Raw genomic sequence first — 12,923 nt, 5'->3', positions numbered from 1 at the left:
AGTGTAAGTAGTCATATAAGAATACAATGATCATTCATACGGGTTGACCCTCCCCTTCTATAATTCCATTAAACATGGGACAGGTATTATTCTTGTAAAATGAGTCCATTCTCCTCGTCTAGCAGGGCTGCAGGTTCTTCTCGACACTTTATATAACCAACTGCTTTTCACAGGTATGCCTGCCCCTTAGTTACAGTTGCCTGGCATTTCAGCCAGTTGGGTGCATCCTATAGCGGGAGATGATAAAGAGGATCAAGTGACAGCAAACTAAGCAGAAGGGAGGATGGAAAGAAACTGCAGAGCATTGTGACAGGGAAGGAGAATCTTGCAAAGAGAAAATTTAGAGCAACTTTGCTGTTTTTTTCCCCCCAAAAAATATTAAAGGGAATGAGAAGTAGTGAGGAATGGCTGCCCGGTGGATGGAAAAGAGCTACTCTGGAAAACAACACAGCACCTGGCTGCTTTGAGTAGGAGTGTAGTGGTTTGAGTATTTGTAACAAACACAAGAAAAGGTTAGAAAGGAGCAAATAGAACTAAAATCCTTCATGGAAGACAACATGCACCGAGTCAACCAAACAAACATAGGATTGCATGGTGCTATTGATCAATGTAAAAAAAAAACACCCATTAGTTCAGGTTCATTAAAAATTAATTAAATATAATAATTCAGAAATTGGTCCTTAGGCGTAAGCCTGTCATTATTTGACGTTATTAGCTACTTTGGAAAAGTACTTTCCAGTACATCCACTCAATGTTTAACGCGAGTGCAGCTACGATTGTTTGCCAGATGATGGACTTTCCTTTAACATCATCAATGTAACCTACAATCCAGTTTCTATATTGCTTTGTTTGGATTGTTTAGGGGATTGTCACAGGCCTGTCTGCTAAGATAAAATGAGAGACTATTAAACTTCAGTGAAGTGTGATATGCCGGTTTGAATCAGTGTATTTGTGAACTGGAGTGCGAGATAGTCCACCACACAGAAGGACGGCTCTATAATTGTCATGGAGAGCAGATATTCTTCTGCATCTGCATTGGTTAATTTGGTCATTCAAGAGAAACAGTGTGATGGAAAACTGGGGAGAAGGGTCAGAAAGGAAGGAAAGCTTTTTGACAGTTCTGCTGTCAATGGAGAAGGAGCCAGTCAATGGAGATCACTCAGCACAGGGCTCTTACCTGTGGCGGTGGACACGGATGAAAAACACGACCAGAAGGCCACCGTTAATAATTCATTCTGCTCCAAAACAAAGCCAGCGGGGCCACTTGGAAACCAAGGTGGAGTCTGATTCACCTTTCCCTGCTTCCCACCCTCCTCCAGCTGAAACCAGCCTAATGTGATGGCATAAGAAGAGAGTTCAAATCAACAGAATGCATGGAAACCTACACTACACCGAGTAAGGATGAAGGCAGTTCACCCCTCTGCCTAAAGGACATTTTACCAGAATACAGTAATTCAAATGAGTGAAGTTCACACTTTCAAGAGCAGCCAACGCATTCAGTTCACTCAATCAATAAAACAAAAGACCAACTTCACACAAATATCAAAGACGTCAGAGGACTTTCTATAGAATCAAGCAAAAATCTAGAAAGGGTCATTACGACCCTGGCGGCCACGTAAGCGCTTATAGCAGTCAGTGTTGTAAGCCCTGGTCAGTGTCTGTACAAGATCTGCACGCATCAGCTGGATTAAAACTTACAGAAAAGCAGGTCAATAGGAAAAGAGAATAACAGATGATTGTTACATCATGAGCAATTGCTCAAGGATCTAAATGACCAGCGAATGTATACAGTCACAACAATGGTCATTTGTATGGAAAGACTGGAGGGCCGTTTGAACTTCAAACTATGAAAAGAGTTTTAAGAAAGAACTGGTAATGAAACCACATTCTACAATTCAACAATAAAACTGACAAAATATATGAAGCAAACAGTGTGATGGGGAACAGGTCCAATGTAAATATAAGCTTGCTCATAGCAAGTGGAAAACAAAAGTACCCATTATCATACGCCACATTATGTGGAACACCCTTAATATCTATGTCCATATTCCTCTCCAGTACAATGTCACCATTTCTATTGCGTACACCGGGTTTGCTGCAGTTAATGCTAAAGAGAAGACAGACATAAATCCCCATCTATCATCTTCATCTTACCTCACACCACAAGGCAGTGCAGAACTGTCTATGATACTTATATTGATTATTGTGTAGCAGCTATTGTTCTTGCACCATGTAGGTCAGGATGTAACATGCATTTCTAAATGAAGGCCAAATGTAAACAATTAGAAGCAGAGATCTACTGTAGCTCTGAGTCTACAAACAGTATGAGGACTGAGACAGAAGTGTTGTGACCAGAGAAGACACCGCAGGCTGCATCTCCTAAACCCGAGCTGTTGAATCAGTGTCAGCATGGCTAGGAGGCTATGCTAACACGAGCACAGCGGATACACTTTGAATCACATCTTTGATATTAAATGGGAATTTCTATCCACCAAATATTTTATGAAAAGCTTACATGCCTAAATGGCAAAAAATCAATGATTTATTATTTTAACTCAATATTAGGTTGAGAAAAACTGGTTTTTTGCCATGCTTATGTGAACAGTAGCTGGAGGGCTGCATTATAGAGAGGAGGATAGGAGGGGTGCTGTGAATAGACCTATATTGGCCATCCAATGCAGCTGTTCCCTACCGATACTGTAATGCAGGATGGGATAGTGGGGAGGGAGTGTGTGTGTGTGTGTGTGTGTGTGTGTGTGTGTGTGTGTGTGTGTGTGTGTGTGTGTGTGTGTGTGTGTATGTGTGGCTTTGATTGACAAGACTTTCCTCAGAGTTTTTTTTTTTTCACCCATGAATGGTGGGAGACCTCAAACTAGTGGCACGGCACGCAACCAAGCCAGAGGAATTAAGTTTATATATTTGCATGACGGGTCTCTGTTCACGCATGCATTCATACTATAGTTTCAGCAACGGGTAAAACCATTGACATGTTAATGTTAAAGATATAAGAAACAACTGTGTTTTATTTTCTATCAGACATCAGCATTGTGAAAAAACTATCACAGTGACTGCAGTAGTCAAAGGAAGGTTGAAAAAGCATATTCGTAATCAGCTGGCCACCTACTCAGTTTCCAATTATCTAAATATCAAGTACTTACTGAACTACGGCAGAGGTTAAAAGACAAAGGTGAAAGAAGTACTCAGAATTGTCATGGAAACAACTTCAACCTGACAGAACTCCATAGACCCCTGCAGTTACCATGGTAGCCCACGTTATGTACATTGTACTCGGCGTATCTGTATGTGGATTATCAGGCGTGGGTGTAGTATTATTCCAGCCTGGTTGCGTGGCTGATGCTTCCTTTGATTGTACACCGGCGTTAAATGTCATTGCTAAGCTGGCGCCTGACTTCAATATGATTCAACATCAAAATGCAAAGCACCTCAGAGCCCCGGTCTACCTTTCGCCTCTATTTCATTATATGCTGTGTAAAGAATTAAGCTGAGCTGGCTCCAGTCACATTCCAGCAAAGTTCAGGAAGGAAATAAAAAAACGACAGACACGTAAAATATTTGCAGGTAAAATAAGTTAACCTTTAAAAATGAGATAGTATTTCTCTATCAAAATAAATCGTACGGTCATAATGTGTCCAAATAACCATCAAGATGGAGTACAGGGGTTGGGGTCTTTGCAGAGAGACAACACAGTCTCTAAGAAAAAGACGGTGAGGCCACAATATGATATCAGGGTATCTGTAGACTTAACAATAATAAATAACATCAAGGATTTATGTAGAAATATGTTTTTCGGGCCCATCCATCTATTCCTGAAAGTGACATTTTACCCCTTAGCATCTTAACCATGTACATCCATCAACATCAATGGTGCCGTACCAGAATTCAAATCAGTATATATAGAAGCAACAGTACAAGGCTCCTCACAGCCTGCTGTGGTAAAACCGCTGCCCGAGGCCTCTGGCGACAGCCATCGAAACGATGGAGGGAGAAATGCTGACCTCCGTTAACACACTGGCTGCGCCGTGAGTCAGATCGGGCTTCAGGAACGGCAGCCCTGCATACTGCTGGCTGAGGTTCTCTAAGCTGTCGGTCCCAGCGAGGCAGCACACCTTGGGCTTGTCTGGCTCCAGGGAGACGGAAAGGTTGTTCAAATGTCACTAGCGACCACCCCAACCTTGAGCCCAAACACAGCCAGCCGAGAAAAAAGTCATTTGTGAATGTCTCCGATGCCTTAAGGCCATAGCGTGTGGGGGGAGAGTGTATTTGTGACTCTGTGTGATGACTGTAAGTGAGAGCAGTACAACAGTGAACATGACACTTGCTTTCTATGATAGCTTTCCAGCCACGGGCCACACGCTGCTAAATGCGCAGTGAGTTAGTCTGACCCAGTGGAATTCACCTTGTGAAAGAGTTCAATACAGGAGGCCAACAACGTGATTCAGAGTAGTTGTTGACCCCGAGGTCTCCACTTCCACGTAGTCTAAATCTAAATGATTCGGAGTCTAAATTTAATGGTAAAGTATAATTTGGCTGCTAAATTAGTATAAGTGGCATTTAACTTGTGGCATTCTATGTATACTAGATAAATCCACCTAATCAATATTACTTCAAGGGTGTCTGTACATCTGTGAATCTTTAGTGACTCCTTTTTTTCCTGTTCAGGCTGCACAAAGAAAAGTACATGTCTCCACACCGTGTTTTAAAAAGGGACCAGATCCCATCAAAGTTACGGCACAGTCATGAATACACTAAGTTAACAAGATTTATTAATTCAATTATTAATATGAATGTTTCCCCATTTTGCCTTCATATATTTACAGGATTCACATTTTCTCAAGGGCATGTATTTTCTGTCGAAGACTCAATATTCTAATACTGTAACATTTTTAACTATCCTGACAATCTGTTGAACGTAAAAATCCTGTCACATGGGGTGATATGAATGAATATGAGTGACATTTTAAAACACATTCAGTCAGAAATTTGACCAACCACCCAAAAGCTTGCCATTTGCTAGCACATGCTGCATTTGTTTCCCTATTTTCAGTGAGCTGGCTTGATTAATTATATTGGAGAAAAAGTGCTTAAGATTCATCCCTAAAAATAAAATATATGGGGCGGTAGGACATTCATTCAAGGTGTCTGATACCGCAGTCTCCTTGAGCTAAAGCCTAGAGTTCTAAAGACTTTACAACGACAGAGTGAGCGGCTGTAAGAAAAGATATTTATTAAAATCATGTAAAATGAATAGAGGTGCAGGATCTCTATGCTATAAATTATTTATAGAAATGAACCATATTAAACTGATGATCAGTGGTTTGCTTTTATGAATAACTCATAATGAAGACTAACAAAAGTCACCTAGTAAAATACAAGCAAGAGAACTGTTTCGGTGATGTAGGTTTAAGACTAAACACTACACATGGTTAAACACTGCTGATTTATGACACCGATACCCCTTCCATAAAGACGACGGGCCAATAACTTCAAATTCAATCAGCATTAACGTCGTCACTGAGCCCGTACAACAGACATTAATAAGCTCCACATCGCCCTCAACGCTGCAGTCTCTCTTCCCGCTTTCCCACCCTCCTCCATCTTCCCTCAGTTCCATTCGGCACAGCTATTAATAGCCCGGCCACCCGCCTATCAATACCATCACAACTCCAGCAAGACAGAGGCTGCGGGCACAGCCCAGCAAACAGAACGAGAATGAATGCGCCGAACTACCAAAGCTTGGCTTTAGGTAGGGAGAGCAAAGGAGAGAGGGGTCCGTGGGGGGGCAGAAGGACAGAGAGACCCAATCCGAGTACCGCAACATGAAGAGCAGAGAGAAAAACGGTTCCAATTTAACAGACAAAGATGGTGACAGAACGTGAAAGAGAAACTCACTCAGTAGGCTGAAAAACTGAAGGTATGTGACTCAGGAAAGATTAAAATCTGCCGGCACTCCTGATGTTTACACACATTCCTTTTCTCCAATTCTACCCCAGTGACTACGACCTCATATTTATGGGTCCACACTCCACTTTCCTCTACCCATTTCTCTTCTTTCAATCTACCGCCCCCTCTTTCTCTATTCTTATTGATCGCAGCAGGTGCCTGCTTCCATGAGTCAAAAAAAAGAAGAAAAAGACTATTGCATTAACCATAAAAGCATAGATCTATGTCTGCTTTGTGTGTTTCCATCACCTCCTATTACTTCTGCTGGTGCTTTATCACACCACCCACTTGTCCAAACCGTCTTGCTACACATCCAAAGATGGGTCACGGAACTGGTTCACACAACTGCCTGATAACAAGTGGAATACTTTGCTTTACTTGGATTAATAACCATAAAAAAAATAGTAAAGCAATGCCTTAGATGAAAAAAACATGAATACAGATTGCATAAAACTAAGGCAATATTACTTTGTTTGACAATAAAACAGAAGGACCATAAAAAGGTTTGTAACTGGTAGTTTGCTACACAGTTAGAATTCAATATAAATCCAATTGTCCTCCCAGGTACATTTCAGTGAACATATTCAGTTACGTTGTTCTAGCCATATGCAATTCAAAGAGTAATACAATGTTTAAAAACATTTTATTCTTTGATAGAATGTAGCATCTATAATGCCAATAATGACCACTGTCAGTTAATCTGACTTAATTTCTTTGTTTCTTCAAAGTAAACAAACTGTCCCGTATTTTAAAAAGAAAACAATGATTATTTTTGATCCATTTGTCACCCGACAAAAAGTCAGACTGCACCCCCTTAAAAAAAGCCTAAATAGTCCAAAAAACAGTAGAATAGTAAATGTTCTGAATTAAATTTGAAGTTTGGCAAGCTCCCTTGGAGGCTGAAGGGGGAACCTGATCTGTAATAGTTCTGAGTCCGCACTACGGCCATTTAAATGTCACCTCTTTTTGCTAAAGATTTATATCTCAAAAGGAAACAAGTTAATCTAATGGAATATGAACAGTGTCTTCCATATTTTAAGCATATATCACGTCTGGAAAACAGGACAGAAGAGAAGACAACAGATCAACCTGTTAAGTTAAAGTAACTCTAGACTTTGTTAGGCCTTTTTCTATGCAGCATTAGACATAGAGACATAGAATCCAGTGGAAACCAATAAGCGCCTGTTGGCGTGTCAGCACATCAGTTTGGGAAGCGGAAGCCGTGTGTTCCATCAGTCGACAAATGTCACCTCGCCAACAAAAAATATGAATGTCATTTTTTTTATTAGCATTGTCCCTCCTTGATGTGTGTGTGTGTGTGTGTGTGTGTGTGTGTGTGTGTGTGTGTGCGTGTTTGTGTGTGGGTGCGCGTGCGTGTTTACCTTGGTGATGAGGATGCGGTAGTGCTCAAGCAGGTCGTAGTTGTCGTGGCAACCGGCCAGCAGCTGCCAGACTTCAGCTCTGAGTGGCTCGGGAATGCCGCTGCGAACCAACGAGGGCAAACCCTTCGGTCGAGTGGACAGGTTCCCATGCCTGATACACACCACACAGAGGTACCATCATTAATCTCACTTCATTCAATACAGACACTTCAAAAATTAATCTAAAGTGCAGCTCGACAGATTTGATCACTATTTTGCATTTGTACTCGGTTAGCAGTTAGAAGCCCAACCAAGTCAATCAAGTGCAGATATTATACGCCTGTTACAATTAAGTATTTATGTTGCACTCACATGAATACTGCTTTGTCTTATTATATATTATTTTATACTTATTCAGTAAAGTATATTTAGACCAGAATGCAGTTACGTTTTTGATTCTTACTTCTGGAGCCAGGTTGCGCTGATTGAACACCTGCTTAATTATTCATACTGGTATACACGTTTAGAATTAAATCTGCCAAGTACATCAAGAGATTCCTGCTGTGCTTCATGTTCACTGAAGCAGCTCCGGGTTCACTGCCTCACTCAAACACCCACAAGTGTTACCTTCGGGATGAAGCAAAGTGTTCCGTTAAGTACAGGTAATTGATATTATTAACTACACTTATATCATGGTACCACACTCTCTGGTTTAATTTACTGGTTTAAAAACAAATGTGAACCTGAAAGTTTAAGAAATTAAGTAAACAGAAAGGATTTTGGGGTTGAATATAGCTTTGACTTAGTTCAGTTCTGGCTCAGTTTTTTCATTCTTCAGGATTTCATATTCCCGATATTATATTTTTCAGTTGCAGATTTTATATTTTCAGATTCAAGTCTTAAGTTTGTTATTTTTTTCACTTTTGTTTGGTATTTTCAGACTTTAGGCCTTGATCTGGCGTAGGCGGCATGGCATCAATTGAGTAATCATTCAATAATCATGAATTTGACGATATATTCAGACTCAAAGTAATCCCACATTCCCTGCATCTAGGTTCTTTCAAATCCACCAATCACCTCTAAACTCCCTATGTGTATGTGTACCATTCGTACATTTAGACCGTCGAGCTGTATGCAAATCCATCATTTAAATTTTCCTCTACCGTATCTCCTCCTGTCCATCAAACTGAGAGATGTACATTTTAATCACTCTTTTTCCAAATTGCTTAGTCTCTTTGTCCGTTTTGAAGCCTTACCATCTGTTTAGGAGTCCTCCCCAGGACTCCAGGATTTTTTCAGGACAGTCTTTGGAAACGTCTCCTGTCCCACTTGAGATTTCACTGTCGCTATCTGTGGGCAACAAAAACACAGATATTAAAATACATTTCAAGCACAGGTGGCTCATTGCAGGTATCTGTAACCTCTGCCCACATCAAAACAGTGCTTACACCAACAAAAACGTGACCTTCAACATTGTCTGCATGAATGTAGACAACAGGACGCATCAGAGTCCCAAGGAGGAGTCTTTGAGAGCAGCGGCTATCTGAGAGCAGTCACTCTGTAATGGGATGTATACTCATTTTTTATATATATATATATATATATATATATATATATATTTTTTTTTAAATGTATCCAGGCACTCTGTATTGCAAATTTAAAAACATGTTAATATTGATGCCACAGTGGAGGAAGGAGTAGCACCCATTATTGCTGTTCTTCGTTCTGGTGGTTGGTGAGGCAGACGAGAGGCAATCAGCACAGCCGACCACTTGTGTTTAGATGCAGAAGCACTAATCGACCATCTGGCTTAGTCTGCAGCTAGAGAGCAGAACTTATACCCATACATATCCACGATGCAGACAGATTCAAAGAGTCATTCCAGCACATAGTGCACAGTAAGAATGAACAGGGGGAGAAAACCGTTGTGTCAATGAACTTTTCTGGGTAAGGCCTTAGGTTTCACTGATATCTCAACAATAAATTGAAAAAACTAACAGCCCCCAAAAGCCTTCAGTAAAGCCTTGGCATTAAATAAAGAGTTAAGACATTTTCTTGTGGAACATGCAGCTGCTTTGCTCCTATTCCTTAGAGCTTCAGCAGGAGCTTTTGGGGTCTTTATAAATGCTTGATGAGCCCTTTCAAATGGTTCAGGCCCGGCACAAAGCTGCTGCGTCTGTCCTCAGATTGGCTGAGGCCACGTGGCGAGGAAGCGTGAGTCCAATGCTACTGCCAACTCACCAGGTGATGAAACAAACTGAAGGCGAGGACAATTACGGTTACCTTTTAATCTAGAGAAGGGCTTTGAATTCACTCTAGGATTACTCTCAAATAGGATCTCTCTGATGTTGAAGCCACTAGTTGGATTGGTTTTGTCTACATTAAAGTCAGCAGAAATGACCTACCGGTGCCATGAAGATGTTATACCTTTAATATTTTAATCTATCTATGTCCTTCATCTGGTTGTATTTTTTCAAAACTTTGCCTCTTATTAATGCAGTGAAATACGCTGTATGTAGGATTTATTGAATGTATTTTAGTAATTGTTTTTTCCTTAAATAGAATGGGAGGCCGTTGCATAAGCTTGTGGCTTCTTGACGTCTCCTGTCATATTCATTTTCATTGATTCATTCTTTTTTAATTATTAGTCTCCATGTACAGTATGTGCAAAGAAATATATTATATATGCATTTTGCATGAACGTTTGCATATTTGGGCAAACAAAAAAAACATGCACATCACAAAAAGTCTGCAGGAAAATAATATAAAACCCCAAAACAAAGTCTGCTTCAGGGCAATTTTCCCCATTGCAGATTTTAAGAAGAGGTAAAAAGCATCCAAATGAATTGAATGTGTGTGTGTGAATGCTCACTACAATGGGACCTATGCTAGAAGTGTGTTAATTTCTAAACATTTGAACAAGGCTGACCTTCAGCTGCACACAGCTGAGCGCCTACAATTTTCAGCTCTGGGGAAGGCGTGCATTATAGAAAGTGCACTCTTAAAAGCTTCCCACGGTGCAGTTTGAAAGCTGTTGGCTCCGGCCTTGGCGGCTGACTCGTGACGACAATCTTTTCATAGGAGTAAAGGAGTGGTGCAAAGATGTGAGAAAGGCGACTAAATACTACAACGATTTTTTAAACTTGGGAAAAAACAACAACCATGGACACCTTTCCCATCGCCACCAGAGGAGTATACTCTTCTGTTTCTATTAAGTAAACAACATAAAGTGGAATTGAAGAAAGTGTAAATGTAACGGTGGATACTCATTTTTTACAAAGTTAGTTATTTAATGTTCAAACTCTGCTTGCCGTGTGACAGGTGGGATTTGGGGCTAAGACGATCAAATGGTGCAGTATTACAAGCTTTGCCAGTGGTTTGAAATGGTGTACAATATAGAAATGTGAACCTTTATTCTAACAGACATCATTAAGCCGAGCTGCAGCCAGGTCTGATATGCGACAGCTGCGTAGCGGAGCCAGTAGTCAGGTGTAAATGTTTGTATTAGTGGGCTTAAACTGGGTCGTTCGGGGGTCTAACAGACAGTTTGGTGGTTTTCAATATTTTGCGGATTTGTTTCCATCCCCGTGGAATACATGCCGTTATATTGAGTGGAAAATATAGCTATAGTTTATGTATAATATAGTTTATAAAAATTTAACTTGTTGACACTGTTGATTCATGTCAGCCAAATCAATATCACACGTGATTGTCACATAAGAACTGAAAAACATGCACTATTCTAAACTGAATATCTCAACATTAAATCTGCTTTAGAAAAAGGTGTTCATGCCACAAAGAAAACGTAAAGGAATGTAAAGTAAATGTAAAGTAAATGTTCTCTCTGCCAAGCTATTTGTGGTAGAGAAATTATTTTCTTTGTTGTGCTTATGAAGGTTTCCAGAAGTGTCTTGTTTTTCTCTGCTATTAAAGACATTTTTACAGCACAATACAATGTTTAAAACGTGGATGATTTGGAGGAAAACTTATGTTGCGATCTGCCTACATATTTCTACATTTACGGCAAGGCTTTCTGATGAAGTATTCTGGTTTTATGGCATCTTATTTACAGACAGCGAAAAGCCTCTTTTCAAAGATTTATGGAATCTGCAGGATTGGTGCTTATGTCATTGGGATAGCTATTATATCTTGTATATGATTAACTCAACAAAGAGTCAGAGGGGTAGAAACTGAGCAAACGAGGAAAGAGACAGAGACAGAAAAAAAGACATCCATACCTTCATCAGCCTCCTCTTCCTCAGTGGGTGAGGCCAGTTGTCCTTCATTGCTTCTCTCTGCCTCCCTCTGAAGACTCACCACCTCATAAACAGCATCGCTCTGACCCGACCTCTCTGGTGTCTGCTGTACAGACACACACACACACAAATACAGGCCTCATCTTGAGTGGAAATAATTACATTATGTGTAATATGTTGCCAATTTTAAAGTATTAGAATGATTTGATAAATATGATATCTGATGCTACTAGTTAACATAGAGATGGCTTCTTTCTGCAAAGTCCCAATCCATTACACTGTATACATGCTGCATGTGAGCTGCCAACTAAGTACAGTAATTTAAAAACAAATGGTCTCATAGCCTTGATGCACCAGACCTGCTTGTGTCTATCAGAGGATATAAAGGCTTGAGAGCTCTGAGAATTTAACATGTAAGACTACGAACTCCATGGTACCATGACAAAGGTTTCAGCTAACAACATTTTATATCAATGGTCGTAACATTTTAAGGGAAAATCTGCGGCGCCTTAGGTATGATGTCGGCTTTGTTACAGCTTGGGGGCGGGAGTTGTTAACCCTAGAGGGAGAATTATTAAGACTAATAAGATTGTTGTGACAGTTGGACACAAACATTGTTGAAGAACAGCTTCACCAGCAGGATTTCTAATGAGATAAAGGCAATTATCCAAAATTGTTTATTCACACCTAGTTCTCCTAAATGTTAGTTTAACATTACCATTGAATTTCCTTAAATAACTGGACAGTTAGTGTATTTCTCTTGTAACATCACCAAATTTGTTTTAGCCTTTTTTATTAATGCAATATAAAGTCAGTACATTAGCGCGCCCACCTGCAAAGCAGACAATTAATTATTTAAAAAAATAATAATAATAATAATTTTCACATATCTGTTTTTAACAACTAATTAAATGTAAATTTGAATATAGAATATTCGTTGACAGCCCTAGACACGATTCATTCTGAAAATTGCCTTGGATTCTACACATGTGATGTAGCATTCAGTCTTCATCCCTGTAAAGCAGACACCCAATTTTCCAGTTATACACACACAAAATAGGAGGAGTTGGCACGGATAACGTTTCCCTGGTACTTGACAGTTTTTGGCCAAATTAAGACTGAATATATATAATAATATAATGGAGCAACATATTTTGTGTGTGTATCACCTCTGAATACCATCCTACACAAAAACTTCCATACAATATTATCTTTTAATTAACTCTTAACCACAGCACTAGTCCAACATTCTTCCATTCACTGAGGAGATAACTAGAGAGGCAATCAGGCCGCCGCTGTTAATTACCCACATGCCAATAATGAGATGGAGCCTCTTATTAGCTCC

The 12,923-nt window shown here is 40.0% G+C and overlaps 1 protein-coding gene across 2 annotated transcripts in view; it reads right to left on the bottom strand.

Moving 5' to 3' along the window:
• Positions 1–12,923, bottom strand: part of rabgap1l (RAB GTPase activating protein 1-like) — an 86,898-nt gene that overhangs the window by 56,524 nt on the left and 17,451 nt on the right. The window contains exons 11-13 of one of the 2 annotated variants that reach the window (XM_037469294.2): positions 11,561–11,684; positions 8,579–8,672; positions 7,344–7,494 (exon numbers count right to left, since the gene is read on the bottom strand). In XM_037469294.2, the coding sequence (XP_037325191.1) occupies positions 7,344–7,494; positions 8,579–8,672; positions 11,561–11,684 (369 nt within the window). The remainder of the gene's footprint in view (positions 1–7,343; positions 7,495–8,578; positions 8,673–11,560; positions 11,685–12,923) is intronic. The other variant, XM_037469296.2, reaches the window with a different exon arrangement.

Source organism: Pungitius pungitius, chromosome 7 (assembly GCF_949316345.1).
Source record: "Pungitius pungitius chromosome 7, fPunPun2.1, whole genome shotgun sequence".
Lineage (NCBI taxonomy): Eukaryota > Metazoa > Chordata > Actinopteri > Perciformes > Gasterosteidae > Pungitius > Pungitius pungitius.
The sequence above is the reverse complement of the archived record's forward strand: the minus strand, read 5'-3'. Positions and strand labels throughout refer to the sequence as shown.